Source organism: Cucumis melo, chromosome 8, assembly GCF_025177605.1.
Source record: "Cucumis melo cultivar AY chromosome 8, USDA_Cmelo_AY_1.0, whole genome shotgun sequence".
NCBI lineage: Eukaryota > Viridiplantae > Streptophyta > Magnoliopsida > Cucurbitales > Cucurbitaceae > Cucumis > Cucumis melo.
Genome location: NC_066864.1, coordinates 8,988,643 through 9,004,112, shown reverse-complemented (window position 1 = coordinate 9,004,112; position 15,470 = coordinate 8,988,643). Strand labels below are relative to the sequence as shown.

The following is a 15,470-nucleotide window of genomic DNA, read 5'->3' as shown; positions in this document are numbered from 1 at the left end:
CTATAGAAAGATCTCTAACATCATTTGAATAATCACACATATATAATAAGAAAAAGAAAATTAAAGCCAAATCAAGAATATTGTGTTTATTTAAATAAAAATTAACGTATAGATTATTAAATACAAAATTTACAGTCCACCTGAAATATGTAAAGGACCAATCCATTTTTAAAAGATAACAACTAAACTTATTGATTTGAATATAAAAGATAACTATAACACAAAACCATTACAAAAAGGTCAAATTTCACATTGTGACATTTAAAAAGTACAATTATATAAAGCTACAAAGAATGTATACAGGATAAGAAGGAATCATATAATATACATATTGGTTTTATTTTCTTTAATTTTTGTGTTTTTAATTGCATTTTATGCTCTATTTATTACCAAAAAATAAAACACACAGTGAGATTGTCCTTTAATTACATTATAAATAGCATTCGGTGGATATGCTTATGAATTTTTTATTATTCTAAACTATTATTAGTTTTGAAACCAAGTTGATATCTCTATTATCTATAAGTATATGTGAATAAAACTGATGTCTCTATTTATAAGTATATGTAAATTTTCATTTATTTCCTGGACTTTAAATTAGCTTTGTTATCATCTTTTCCACATTGCTTGCTTTGTGAATTTTTGGAATCATCCATTTGGACATCTATAAATAACGTCAAATTTTTAATAATAATAATAATAATAATAATAATAATAATGTTAATAATAACAGTATATTATTATATCTTATCTGAGCAGTGTTCAATAATGATGGCACGTCCTTTCATGCAAGGAGTTGGACTCCGTAGCTTTAACATAATTTTTGTTTTTGGTGCAACTATAATAATGTTTTTTCAAAAAATGATCCAACAATTTTCTTATATTTCAAATATTTAATACTTAAATTTTGCTATATTTAAATTTTTTAAAATACCACATATACTGATACTTTTAATCTAATTGCGTCCATAAACATTACATTTTTATTTTCAATTCTCACTTTAGAATATGATTTTTTAGAGGGAAATAACTAATTCGCGAGGGAAATAACTTGCTAAATTTCGTTGGATAAATTATTTGATTTTTAATTTTAAAAAATTGTGCATACCTTCTTATACTTTAATAACCAAAATTTTCATATCTAATAAGTAAATTTGTAATCCACAGTCAAATTAAAAAATTTAGAAATAAAAAAAAAAAAAAAAAATCAGAGGTTTCAGCTCAAACACTCTTAAAAAAGGATTGAAAATATAAAGAAACCAACAAAAACAAAATTTAGTAACTTAATTAAGACCCAGTCTAATAAACAGATATTTTATTTTAAAACATTAAACTTATAAACACTATAAAAGAAATTACCTACTATGATTGTCAAACAAGAGCTTTGCCCGTTTACTTTTGGAGTTTTTGAAACCAAACATTTTTTTCATCAAATCTTCGTGTCAAATTCTACCTTATCTAATTTTCGAAACTGGACTAGACCTTTTAAAAGGTTCCTAATAAGTTGGTAGATAACGAAACTAAGAAATTCATAGAAATAACAACTATGTATAAGCTTGATTTTTTATTTTAAAAAATTAAATAGTTATCTAACCATAAATATTTCCCAATCACAATTTTTCTTTTCCACAAAGAAAAGTTCTAAATACGCCACTTTTAAGTGAAACTTGCAAAGCTTCGTATCTTCAATTGTCATCAACAGGCATACACATATAAGTCATAGAAATATCAATGAAAATATCATAAAATCAATGTACATTTAACATTTCTCATTGATTTTTAAGACAAAAATCAATAACTACGATCGCCAGACAAGCTCAAATCAATAATTACGATCGCCAGACAAGCTCGAAAACTAAAATTAGCTCAAAGTCATCCGCCAGAAATCATAAGGATACAGAATCAGAATATTGCCTACTTGAAACCTGAAAAAAATGTGGCACATGGGTTTGCACACCAAGGCCAAACTTTACTTCCCCACATTCGGCTCGACATCATTCAGTAGGATTGACAAGCTTGACCGCAATGGCAGTGTAATGTTGTGTTGGTCCAAGGTTGAGAAACGTTTTATAAGCTCATTTTTGCCTCACGTTGTCTAGAAGTGTGTTTGCCCTACAGAAGATACAAATTCATTCCAGCAGGATAAAGGATCTCGATAACAAACCATAGCAACATGTAGGAAGAGAAATGTCAATTGTAAGAGCAGTGAAAAATTAAAATAAAACAAAAAAAAAAATGTAAAACATATTTCTTCCATTCATGAGGACCTTTCGAAACCTTTGTGTATCAAATGCTTTACTCATCCAATATTCAAATATTCAATCAATAAACTATTTCCAGACCACATTGTGATCAATGATAAAGTTAAAGACAACAATTATAATGATGGTCTCATGACTATATATGTATAATTTTGATAAGAATAAAAATGAAATATCAAAAGCTATACAAAAGAGAGCCTATCAAAGGAAATACGATAGATGCTTCCAATTTGCCAACACACAGAATTTAAGCCTTGCAGTAAGAAGAAAAATAGTAACATACATGCATATGTGAGATCTTACTGCGCTTCAACAGCCAAAGTTCATTTCGGCCCTTTTTTCTGGACAAATGTGGTAAAGATTTAGTTTCGACCAATTCCTTTATGCATTTATAAAGTAAATTCATTACATCATCTTTCTTTAACAATGCAGGTCTGAGGTAGTTTGTTTTCTTTCACCAGCTGCAGTTTAACGTTTTACTCTTAAAAGACAAACCAAACCATTCAAAAACATAGCAAAATAGAGATATGGAATATTTTCTTATCACATCTTTTCCATGAAAAAATTAAGGAAGAATTTGATCTTTAACTTCAAACAGGAAGTCAGACAGACAAGAAGATATGGCCAATTCAGAATTTGTGAAGAATGGAAACTTGCGAGTAAGTACCTTGCAAAAACAAACCCAGTGGAATTTTGGTTTCCTTAAGATTGACTTGACCAGACCATCTTCCTTTCTTCACCTATTTCAGGTTGCAAGTGCAAAGAAGGAATTTGGGTTTCACTAAAAAAGCATTCTAAGCATCTTCCGAAAGTTAGCCGAAGAATTCAATCCCTAAAGTTTTTGTCTCAGATATAAAGGTAATTATGGACACGTAGGTAGTAACAACTAATATGAGAGTTCATTCTTGTTTCACGTTATCATTGACCAACAGATCATTGTCCATATTCTGACCAACAGAATCACATCAGATCCTACAAATCAAAGGAACAATGAAGTTTAGCTCAGAGAGAGATTGAAACACACCTGGTTTGATCCGCAAGCCAGAGCCAGCATAAGGAGTGATCATCTACATATCCTGACCAAATTTAGTTCATAAAGCACAAATAACACAATAAAGCCAATTTATCCATTTGCATAAAATGATGTTGACTTCGTTTCTTGTCAACAGTATGACGACCGTATTTGAGTATCAAGAAAAGTGGCAGTATAAATGTCTAAATTGTTGAAAAACAAACAAAACAGAAGTATTGCTGGACCCGGACGGCAGTCTTAATTAGCACAGCAAGGAGGAATACCTCTTACATCTGCAATTAGAACTTGACACTCCCAGAAGGAAGTTCACAAACAAGAGGGCAAAAGAAGATTCAATATCACAACTGAACAACAGAACAAACAGTTCAAACACACTATGTGAGAGATGAAAAGAGACGTGAAACCTTCTCAATAAATTTTTCACAAGCATTTGCATCTCTGAAAAATTCCTGAGTGGAAATACAAGAAACTCAATGTAAAATACAAGAATGGCCGTACTACAAGGAAGATATGTTGTAAACTAAAGCAACAACTGCACCAGCTAATACCAAATACCTAGATTAAATTATGAACGCCAGTCAATATATTTATTCACAACTGATTGAGTTCTTGCGGATTCTCCACAGACTGTCTAAGAATGTATTCGGCTCTCCGTTTCTTATCATCCCTCTCATCGTCCCGACCAACCAAGTACACTGTTCTACCCATTCCCTTCTTTTGAATGTTCAAATCCAAAGAATCACCAAGAAGCTTCTTCCCAGTTTTGAACTTAAATTGAACAACAGGCCTAACAATGGGAAGAGCCTTCTTCTCACCCTCTTCATCGTCATAAAAACCACTTCCTTTAACCGCTTCTATGGCCGGAGCAAATGCCTCTAACACACGACTGCTTTCGTCAAAAACATTATCCGAATGTTTAAGAGAGGATTTGACCGCAGAAACAACATTCTCCCTCGGTTGCAACTCTATATCATGGGATGTGTTACTATCAAAACTAGGTAATTCTTCCTCTAGATTGCCAGTATTAACTATTAATCTCTGCTGCAGACTTAACAATGACTTCTCTGCCTTTCTCCTCTGCCTTGCTTGCTCAATCTTGTCAGTGCGAGGGTCTGTCGTCCTCTTATTCCACACCGGCGTATAAATGTAAGTGTGGGGATCAGGAAAAGCAGGTAGCCAATTGGGTATATGCTTGCTGGGAGGTGTTTCCTTCATTTGAATGAAACTCGGCAGTACCTTGCAGCTCTTAATAATAGGAAACAGTGGTACCGGCTGAGCAAATGGAATTTCTTGCACTGAATTCACATACTCAAAAATTTCTTGAATTGTACGTGAACCTGCAAGACAACGGCTTACCTCAGCATCTTGATGAGACGACCCTGGTGCTTCTAAATCTTTAAATCCTCTAACAATGTCAAACACATTACACTCGGTTCTACCAGCTAAGTTAGAATAGAAACTCGCCATCTTTCCCAAATCACTAAGGTATACTACTACAATTTCCGCAAGTGTGTCCATGGCAGACTCCTTCGATCCCTGAAATCCCAGACTCTGACATATCTGTGCTGCTGCAATCTTCGACACCTGTCGCCCGAAATCATCACCTCCACCTCTCCTAAAACGATCCACTTGGTTTTCATTCTCTCTCGTAATGTTCCCACCTCCATGGCTCATATTCAAATCCTCGTGTCATTTAGGTTTAACTGGGACTGCGAGATTCACCCCATTATTAACCGCCAAAACCACCCATCTACCAATCAAACCTCAACTTTGATAAAGAACAAAACTCTCATTCTAGCCTATCCATAATAAATTGAAACAGCAAGCCTGAGACACGTAATTGCAGAAACTTCTCCCTCGTTTTCGCGTCCAGGGACCGAAGGAAACAGGTCGGTCGGAAATCTTGAACAAAATTAACTCCAAACAGAACCTGTAAGCCACGAGAAGCTTCAAAATTGGCCACGAAATGCAGATACGTCCACTAGATTTCGAAAAAGTGAAATGAAATCTAAAATGAAACACGGAGAATTCAAAGGTGAGGAGACAGCAGGATGAGGAAAGGAGATTGAAACCCTAAGAAGAAGATTGTTAGGGTTTACAGAAAGGTGAAGGTCATGGAGGGAATCCAAGAATTCAAACACAAATGGGGAAAAGAAAATTGATGATGAAAATGGATAAACCTCGGTAAGACCCTTGAGATCGAAGAGGAAGGGAAATTTTGGAAGGAAAAAATTGGGAAAAAGAAAAACCCCCCAAATAAAAAGGCTTGAAAAAACGAGATCGATGAAATACGGAGATGTGATGATGCCTCAATTTATAGGGCGTCAAACCAAATTTCTTTTCTTTCCTTTTTTCTCTTTTTCTATTTTTCGGAGTTTGTCCGATTGCTTTTCATTTTGGGCCTTTCAAAAGAAAGGACCATTAAGCTTCTTTGAGTCCAAAGGCTTTTTGGGGTCTACTCTCAAATTACAAGTTTAACTTTCTAAATAATAATTATAATCGCAATTCATATCAATTTTTAAAATAATCATTATGTATGTAGCAATATTTTTAAAAAATTCTAAATATAACAAAGTCTATCTATAATAGACGAACAGACTCTTATAATTTATCAAATTATAGACCAAAAATGTACACGATCTATCAATAATAGACTCCTGATTTTGATAGATTTTGCTATATTTACAATTTTTTTTAAAATGTTGTTATATATTTAATTATTTTGAATATAATTTCTATATTTGCAACTATCCCTAAAAGAATCTTCTAGAGATATTAAAAATTTATAAGATATTTCTTAAAATCTCTTTTTTTTTTCCATCTCAATTTTCTTACAACGAAGAAGAAAAGGGCAATGCTGCCATCTTTAATTAATGTTTTTTTCAAGGTATATTAAGGCAAGATAAGAATGGTGTGTCGTCTTGATCATGTTTACAAACTTTAATCTTCTACGTAACAAATTCAAAACGAAAACATGATGTACGATTTTAACTTTTATAACCTGTTGTTTTAATCATCTTGAAATATAATTATTAAATAAACTTATTGTGTATGTACTATATCAACTCTACCCTCGTTCACCCTTTTCAACGTTGAATATTTGTTTAACATATTTTGAAGTTGTCTTTCCCAAACTTATTGAACACTAATCATCATGTGATAACAATTTTTTAAAAAATGAGAATAGGCATTAAACAATCACAACAGGAAGTAAAAAACCTAATAGCAAGCAATAACCGGCAAGAATGGACAGTGAGAGTCAAGTAAAAAGGCAAACTTGATTTTGTAATCTTCCACCAACCAATAAATATATAGGAAAGTATCGGAAATACTTTGAAGATGATCGTGTTAAGATAAGTACGACTAAGCGTAGGATCTTCTTGTTCTACTCCTTCACGCAAGTGCCGTTTGGCTAGGAGATATAATTTATTTGGTAAAGTTAAAACATCACATCTTTTATAAAAGAGAAAGGGAGTGACAACCCAAGTTTAAGAAGATGAAGCGAATGAATGAACTAATATCTCATACAAATGAAAGGGGTCACGAACACATGAAAATAAGAATAAAAAAAATTAAAAGAATTTAAAGTTACAGTTTATACCAACAACGTGTATTTTTTCCTTTTAGTGGCTCAATTTCTCAAGATGCATATGGGTTGTTAACAAACCAAGCGAAAGTTAGAAGACACATAATGTCCTACATCTACGTTTAAGAAAAGGACAAGAATTCAAATTTGAATGGCGTTAGAGTTCAATTCCACAACTAATAAGCCAATACAACCACTCAAATGGACAAATAAGAGATGTCAAAATTTTCTGAATGGAAGCCATCTCCATACACTTAACTTTCCATTTTAGATGTAGCGGGTAGAAGCCCACAATTTTTTCAATACAAACTGATATTAAACTTTAATCTTCTATATTTAGTTAGTTAACATGTCAATACCCCATAGTCAAATTTTCAACGGTTAGTGTAGATGTCTCGTTTTAATATATATATATATATAACCCGCGGTACAAAAAAGACGTTGCAAATTATTGCCTAAATCCCCTATCCATTAGATTATCCAGAATCATCTTCTCCCTCCACTCTCTCTTTCCGAAACACAAATTTCATCCGAAAACCAATGCCGCAAAGACAGCAACAACAATCTGGAGGAATTCAATAATGGCGTTCATGCATCTTCATCATCACCTCCCTTCTCCATCTCTCTCATTTTCCAGATCTTCACTGCCGCTTTGCAGATCATCATCTCGTTTCTCTCCGCCGTCATCTCCATTTCCCTCCCAAAAATACACTGATTTCGGCGACCGCCTTCTTCATCTCCCCCAAAAACCTCTGAGTTTCGTGCTCTCTGGGGCTCTAGCGCTCGGCATAACCCTCTCCGGTAGTCATTCTTGCCTATTATCATCACGTTGATGAGAAAACAATGCTCAATTCGGTTTATGCTGATTCGAGTTTGAATTTTTAGGTTGTTATAAATTTGGATGTTGATACTCGTACTCTACCTTACTATAAAATTTTCATAATTTAATGAAATGCTAACAGTAATTCAGTGAGTAGGAGTTGGATTTGCTGATGCTAAAGTTGGGGTTAACAAACCGGAATTGCTTCCCAAGGAGTTCACCTCTGTCATTGATGTTGCTGGGTTTTTATCTGATGGCCAGGTATGGTTGGTTTGGCTTCATTATCTGATATAATTTTGGGTGTTTGATTCATGATCAAGTGGCCACTGCTGATTCTGATTTTCTGTGAAACAGGAAATTAGACTCAAACAAGAAATTGCTGACATTGAGAAGGATACTGGATATAAATTGCGAGTTTTGGCCCAAAATTATCCTGCGACTCCAGGTTTGTTCCATGTTTTATTGTCTTTGTCTGTCAGCAATTTCTTGTATAAAGGAGGATTAGATCACATTTCTCTCGTCTTTAATTCAGAGTTAAATGCACTCATAATATTCTTTTTATCTATGCATTAGAATTCTCTTTTGCGTGGTCTTACTAGAACGTTGAACGTCTAAGATTAGTTTATTTGGATAGAAACCACTAATCTAATCATCAGAAACGATCAATTTCATGATTTTTTTTTCAGGGCTGGCAGTAAAAGATTTTTGGCAAGTGGATGATAGGACAATCGTGTTTGTTGCTGATCCTACATTTGGTATGAACAGTGTTAGTATACTTTTCTCCTCCTATGCCTATGATGACATTGATTGATATCTTCATTCAGGTAACATATTGAACTTCAATGTTGGAGCGACGGTCGATTTAGACATTCCAAGGAGCTTTTGGAGCCGTTTGGCTGGAAAGTATGGAAACATTTTTTATTGGAAAGAGAAGGTAACATCTCCAATTGATACTTCTGTATAACAGTTACTGTTGTGAGCTTTTGCTTTGGTCACTGGTCAGGAAAATATGGTCACGATCATCATCTCATATGATCGCTCTGGTGACTTAAACAGGGTGAAGATTCGTCTATTGAATCAGCTGTTATGGCAATATCTAGTTGCTTGAGAGAACCCGTCGGCCCAAATAACTGTTCCGAGATAAAGTAAGAGCTTACAGCATCAAAGAATTCTGTTGTGTATTTTTAAACTTGATTTGTATGTTTTGACAGTGATACATGATATATAGTCTTCTCTTGCTACAACCTGCATAACTTAATTGTTTGTTTTTCTGATTCAAGAACTTAGCGTATGTCTATTACTTGAAAAAAATGGCAGTAGTGATATAGGAAGGTAAAAAGGAATTTGATTAACTATGTGGACGTTTGTATCTCAACTGTGCAGCAACCAAGAAAAAAAAAAGTGAGGTACATTTTTTAGTTGCTTAAAAGCTAGTTATGATATGAACACTAGATGCAATCCACTCCCCACTTTTCTGTTTTCTTCTTTCTTCTACAATCTTCTGTAGTTCTTCAGGCCGACAAGGGACTGTCAGAGCTCCCTTTTGTTGGAATCCATATTCTTCCTTTGCCAGCTCCAATAGCCTTAAGAATTCAGGATTAGACAAGAACTCCAAATTAATGACGAACCTTTTTCTCTCATCACCATCCACTGCAAATACCACAAAATGGCCTTCTTCCACGTCTTTTGGCACCGTAGCTGCTGCTTCGAATTCTTCATAGAAACTTTCGGGTTTGGGTTCTTTGGATAGCAGTGGAGAGAGGCTCTTTTGGAGCAGAGCGATGACTAACCTAAGCTTCATTAGGACGAACTGCCGAAACCTGTATCAGTATTTCCCTTTGTTTCCACGATTTGGAGTGATAAACAAATGCTTATGTGAACTCAGAGGATTCGGATAGAGCCAAACGAGAGCTGGGAACAAATTTATATGAAGCTAGGGACATACATCAGAAATTGCACTGAAGCTTCTTCAAGGCCCATGTCTGAACCATTCCATGTGGGTAGCATCAACATACCATTTAATGCTGACTAGGTCAGATAACTTTTCTGTCTCAGAAAAATGATAGTCAGCCTTAGGTTACTAAACAGAAACTAGACAATTGGGAATGAGATTTGATCACTTAGACGTTGGTCTTTTATCTGTGGAAAAAAGAAGAGGAAAAAATCCAGTAACTTCAATAATTTCAACCCAAAAAACACTTGTAAATTATTGTCGCTGACAAATCTTTGGTTTTGTACGTTCTTTTAGGATCCAAACAATGAGTTTTGGATTACATTACACTACAATCTTATCCTATTACGATCAAACATTTCCAAAGTTCCATCGCACGATAAATTAAAAATGATAGAAGTAGATAGTTTATGTTATAAAAAGTACGACATTTATGGGAAGGTAGGATAAATGAGTTCGAAATGATAAGAATTGTGAAATGAACAGAATTGTTATCTTTTATCTGATCGTTGAATAGGAATTAGGTAGCTGCTAGTGCTTGGTTTTTCCATTGCCATCACTGCATTTAATGCAGTGTGGAGGAGGTTTTGAAGAGTCCAACATTCTGAACAACCGACACCCTTTTGTTGACCAAGTAATTTTCTTGCAATATCGGTGCCATGCTTTTGCTATCTTTTAAGTCTTAGATGTTCAATATTGGACTCTGCCGACGCCTAGTCGCGTAAGGAAGGTACAATTGCCAAGTACAGTTTTAGAAAGAAACTTCAGGACTTCCTTCAGTTTTCTTTTAAATTCGGAACTGCTAAAACATCAAACTATAGTGTCGTGTGGGTGTGTTTTTTCTTTACTTGAATTTGACTTCATCAAATTGTGCTTTATATTATTGTAATTTTTACCTTAAATTCAAACAAGTGTTAGCAATTTTTCTAGTTTCGATAACCACTCATTTGACAATTCGTCAAGGAAGATATTTTCTTGTACATTTAATGAATGTGAAAACATATGTGTGATGTTATCGAGGTTTTAAGCATCGACTTGATCTATGAGAGTTCTCCCTCTCAACTTTATACTTTATTTATTTATTTATATATATATATATATATATATATATATATATATATATATAATTGAAAGAATATCAATACCAGTAACTAATCAAGTGATAAAACTGTCTTTAGTATCCTATTTTTTATAGGTTCAAGTTTTACTCCTTATATTTTGTAAATGATTTTAGAGGTTTTCTTTGACTTTGTCTGCATCAACAAACCATTCGAAATGTGTAGACCTTTTTAGAATGGGCTCGAGTCAAATAGTAATGATTTGAAGCACTTCTTTTTACACATTTTAAAAACCCAAAGATTCGGGCTATGTAAAATATAGGATTTCTAATCCTAGTAGAAAAGGGAGGGAGTAAACAAAATTCCATACTCGATCTCATAAAACAGATACTCAATTTAAATGGAGTAAACAGAATTCCCTACTCGATCTCATAGATACGTATAGAATTGTGGAAAGCTGTATTGGATCGAATTATGTGGAAAGCTGTATTCGATCAAAGTATGTACAGCTTGGAGGGAGATCTTTTATATCTGTCGAGATTCACCCTACAATATGGGGTCAAAAAACCAAAATAAATTAGGAAACTTATTCTTGAACTCACGCTCATGTAACGTCGAGGTAGCTTTCATCCAAAATTTTTTGAATAGTAAATATTGCCGTTTGCTGTCATTTGATCAATGTTGTGAGTTTCAAAAACTTCTTTCCATGGTTGATTTTATGCATTATACCCGTTAGTCCTTTTGTCAGATTTGATTGCTGTGATTAAACCTTCTTTTTTATTGAATGATTGTTTACAATTGATACAACTATCAATTAATTTTGGGGGCTTTTTTCTTTTTTTTTTTCCATAAAAGCATCATTAGGGAATAAATTGCACAAATCACTACGAATTAAATCTATAACCATGTTAAAAAGTATTTTTTATATTGATATTTGAAGAACCCATTTGTGTTCTCTGTCAGTGCCAAAATGTAGTGTAAGCATCCATGAAGACAGATTGGGTATGAGGTTTGACGGACCTCGATGACTTTTTCTTCTTCTTTTTAAATGAATTATGCTTGCATAGCTACCTCTTAAATTAAGTTTCAATGATTTTATCATATCAATAAAATAAGAGATGAATATGTTGGGATGCGTAACTTTTACTTTATATGATTGATTGTTTGTATACTTATTTCGCCATTGATTTGTCGTATTAACATAAAAAGAAATAGGAGCATTTGAAAGTTGGTTCATTTTCCCTCCGTTTCTTAGCTACATCACTAATCTATTAAAGAAACCACACCACTAATTTTAAAGTTATCAACATAACATTATCAATTTGGGCTAAAATGAACAATTCTTGAAGGGGTAGAGGTAAAAGAAATGTTACCCAAGTTAAGAACTCAATGGTACTCCAAACAAAGAATTAAGAGAAATTGATTTCATTAGCCACCCATAAAATTAAACATTTTTTAATTGATACACCTCAAAGTTAAAATACTATAATAATATTGTCTTTATTTTATGCTAGATTGAACTTATAACCTTTTAATTAAGGTTATTATTATTTTTTATATGATCTTCATATGGTGAATCACGTTTGTTTTTATTATAAAAGAAACATGGATGCGTTGTACCCTAAAAGAGGGGTAATGATATGATAATGATAGCACTAACAATTTACAAGTGATTGCTACTTATGTTTCTTCTTTTTTTTTTGAAAAAAAGTTGCACTATTTTAATTTCCTTATTTTGTTTTCTTCAAACAAAAATAAGATAAAAGCAGCCCAAATGATTAGTAAGTCCATTCTCTCTTACACGAAGCCACTTCGGTCCGGTCGGTTCCACAATCACAATCAATCACGCGGTTCGTAAGCGCTCAAACCCGGGTCCTGGGTCATCGGAGCTAGGAAATACCTGAAATCCGGTCACCATCGCCGCCGGCGGACCACGACGACACCGTTGCTCCATTTCTGTCACCGATTCAGGGCGGCCCGAGAAAAGCGCCTCAACGGATCCATCCCTCCGATTCCGCACCCATCCTTTTAACCCTAACTCAGTAGCATTCTCCACCGTCCAATCCCGATAGAACACTCCCTGAACCCTACCCTTAATCACAACCCTAACCTGAAATTTCCAAAACCCTAATTAATCACTACGAAAATCCAACGCCGCATCCATCACCAAGCAAGAGAGATACAAAAGCAAAACTCACCGTTTTCGTGGGATTAGACTGAGGAGTCTCCGGACCAGCTTGATGAGGAACTGTGGAGGCCATTAATGGCAAAGGATATCGAAAAGAAGGTGAACGAGATCGGAGCAGAAGATGAAGAGGAGGATGAGGAAGAAGAAGACGATGGCGAATCGGAAGAGAAGGAAGAAGAGGAGAAGAGTTATAATAATTGAAAAGGGAGAGTCGAGAATGAGAACCAGCATCTTTGAAGCTCCATTTATGGTGAAGGTTTCGACATGGAAGGAATCTGGTAGAGCGATTGCGAATCAGAGGACCGACTGCAAAAGCCGCTGACGATGATGAAGATGCCGATGCCATTCATTTCTTTTCTTTTCTTTTTGTTGGATTTTCTGGTGGTTTTGAATAACGTTGAAAATTGGGGTTTTGTTGTAATTTCGAGAAGTGAAGGGACTTACTTCGATTTTCTGATTAAATGAAATTTGGGGAATGACGTGGTGACTTCTAGAAAAAAAAAAGGGAACAGATGTCATGAAGCTATTCGTAGACTATTTATCTTCGTGATGTGGATATATTTCGCTCTTTTTTATTTTTACCTAATTTTTTTAATATTTATGTTTTGTACGTTTTGTTGATGAATTAAAATTTAGAAATTTTTTTTCGTTAAACTATATTTTAATTGTATCTTTTTATAGTTTTCTTTTTTTTTTTTTTGAGAAAAAGGGTCAAGAATATAAAGATTAACAAAAGAAAATTTGTTAATTAAAGATAAGAGTCTAGATAGATCGTAAGAGTATATCAACAATAAAGTCCATCATGGATCAATTTTACTGTATTTGTAATTCTTTTAAAATATTGATATATATTCTATAATTATTTCTAAATAACAATAAAAGAAAAAGCGGGTTTCATAATCAGATGATGACTGGACCATGATAGTTATGGGTCGAATGGAGAACTGTACGCCCAATCGTCATGGGCCCAGACGTGATTGGGCTGCAGCTCCATTAAAGAAGCATATAATGATTGGCCTCATAATAAAGACGTCTCGAAAAAGTTGAACCAAACCTTATAAACTTCTCAATTATGTACATATTCAACTTTATGTCTCAAATTTTTTATGGTGAGTTAGTTATTTTAGTTAATAGAATACAATAAGTACGAATTATTTGGGTACCAAACTAAAAATTTAAGGTTTAAAATATCAATGTTGATGAAAATATTGAGATCTTAATTTTAAAAAATTATTGAAATATAGATTTTAATGGATATTTTTAAAATATATATATATAAAAACAAAATAACTGAAAAGTAAATTTATATCCAATCTATTATTTTCAAATGAGTAAACACACACACACACACACACACACACACACACACACACACACACACACACACACACACACACACACACACACACACACACACACACACACACACACACACACACACACACACACACACACACACACACACACACACACACACACACACACACACACACACACACACACACACACACACACACACACACACACACACACACACACACACACACACACACACACTCTCTTTATTATATTTGGATTAGTGATTGGGGGCATAAAGTGAATTATAGTAGTTTGTGTTTGACTTATGAATTATTTTAGTTTAAAAGGAAATAGTAAGTATTGTAACGAATAAAAAGAGAATTTCTACTATAGCAAATATCAAATGTTGTAGCAAATGGGATTTTAAAATAGTGTTCGAAATTTTAAACAATATTTGATGTAGTTATGTGGGTGGTTATTATAGTCTTGCATAATATTCCTCCAACTATACCCTAATATTTATTTTGTATTTCATAGATTTTTCTACGATATAATTGAAATATCGATTCACGAAATAGTCAATATATCCCTTTGACATAGAGTATGAATACGTTAAACGTAGCAATTGGAGGGCATCCTATATTTAAGTATTTTGGCCTTCTCAATATACCCCCTCAATCAAATTGGTGCAATTGTCGCATATCTCCTTGGACTATTGGATTTCATCTTCCATCCTTCACGTACATTACTAGAATTAGTGTGTTGATCAATTCAACGTGTATAACCATCTTGATCTCGAATAGATGCATATAATTGATTTCTATTACATTCTATCTCGAATAGTCCATTTCATCAATAGTATTGCGCCTATTGAACCTAACATTTTTATTTTTTAAACATATACATTTATTTTATAAATTAAAAAAAAAATTAGAAAAGTAACTTTCACTGTCTTTCAAGCAAGCACCAACACTCAAAAAAGTATAACCCCTCGACATAAAATAGTGTAAGAATTCATGAAAATTACAAGGATACATAAAAGGGGTATGAAAAGAATCTCCCTGCATAAAACCCTTATGTATACCATATAGATTTATTTTTAACTCTTGGTTTGCTTTCATTTGCTCCATTCAATATTGTCTGAGTACATTTTGGAGTGGTTTTGAAATAGGTGAACTAATTTTCATCACTTTCAAAGCAATTTAATGTTTGATTTTACAAAGAAATGAAAACTGCCTTCAATCACAATAATAATGATTAAAAATATAATGTAA

General features: G+C 33.6%; 4 protein-coding genes across 4 annotated transcripts; 1 reads left to right on the top strand and 3 right to left on the bottom strand.

Annotated features, from left to right (window-relative positions):
- Window positions 1-3,688: 3,688 nt before the first annotated feature.
- On the bottom strand, window positions 3,689-5,580 carry LOC103500817 (transcription initiation factor TFIID subunit 8-like). Its single transcript, XM_008464246.3, has one exon. The coding sequence runs from the start codon at window positions 4,966-4,968 to the stop codon at window positions 3,886-3,888; it is 1,083 nt and encodes a 360-aa protein (XP_008462468.2). The 5' UTR covers window positions 4,969-5,580; the 3' UTR covers window positions 3,689-3,885.
- Window positions 5,581-7,314: 1,734 nt separating this feature from the next.
- LOC103500819 (thylakoid lumenal 15.0 kDa protein 2, chloroplastic) lies at window positions 7,315-8,944 on the top strand. Its single transcript, XM_051089127.1, has 6 exons — window positions 7,315-7,681; window positions 7,858-7,961; window positions 8,055-8,145; window positions 8,387-8,455; window positions 8,525-8,634; window positions 8,704-8,944. The coding sequence occupies exons 1-6, from the start codon at window positions 7,462-7,464 to the stop codon at window positions 8,806-8,808; spliced, it is 699 nt and encodes a 232-aa protein (XP_050945084.1). The 5' UTR covers window positions 7,315-7,461; the 3' UTR covers window positions 8,809-8,944.
- A 179-nt stretch (window positions 8,945-9,123) lies between these two features.
- LOC127150564 (protein SMALL AUXIN UP-REGULATED RNA 51-like) lies at window positions 9,124-9,501 on the bottom strand. The gene has a single exon (XM_051088434.1). The coding sequence runs from the start codon at window positions 9,499-9,501 to the stop codon at window positions 9,124-9,126; it is 378 nt and encodes a 125-aa protein (XP_050944391.1).
- A 2,778-nt stretch (window positions 9,502-12,279) lies between these two features.
- Window positions 12,280-13,548, bottom strand: LOC103500820 (uncharacterized). Its single transcript, XM_008464249.3, has 2 exons — window positions 12,908-13,548; window positions 12,280-12,819 (listed from the first exon to the last, which is right to left on the bottom strand). Exons 1-2 carry the CDS (start codon window positions 13,241-13,243, stop codon window positions 12,553-12,555), a joined length of 603 nt encoding a protein of 200 aa, XP_008462471.1. The 5' UTR covers window positions 13,244-13,548; the 3' UTR covers window positions 12,280-12,552.
- Between the last annotated feature and the right edge of the window lie 1,922 nt (window positions 13,549-15,470).

Coding starts and splice junctions, on each gene's coding strand:
- LOC103500817 (XM_008464246.3), bottom strand. CDS start 4,968: ATGAGCCATGGAGGTGGGAACATTACGAGAGAGAATGAAAACCAAGTG.
- LOC103500819 (XM_051089127.1), top strand. CDS start 7,462: ATGGCGTTCATGCATCTTCATCATCACCTCCCTTCTCCATCTCTCTCA. Junction 7,682..7,857: donor GCTCGGCATAACCCTCTCCG/GTAGTCATTCTT, acceptor TTCAGTGAGTAG/GAGTTGGATTTGCTGATGCT. Junction 7,962..8,054: donor GGTTTTTATCTGATGGCCAG/GTATGGTTGGTT, acceptor TCTGTGAAACAG/GAAATTAGACTCAAACAAGA.
- LOC127150564 (XM_051088434.1), bottom strand. CDS start 9,501: ATGAAGCTTAGGTTAGTCATCGCTCTGCTCCAAAAGAGCCTCTCTCCA.
- LOC103500820 (XM_008464249.3), bottom strand. CDS start 13,243: ATGGCATCGGCATCTTCATCATCGTCAGCGGCTTTTGCAGTCGGTCCT. Junction 12,820..12,907: donor AGTCTAATCCCACGAAAACG/GTGAGTTTTGCT, acceptor TGGAAATTTCAG/GTTAGGGTTGTGATTAAGGG.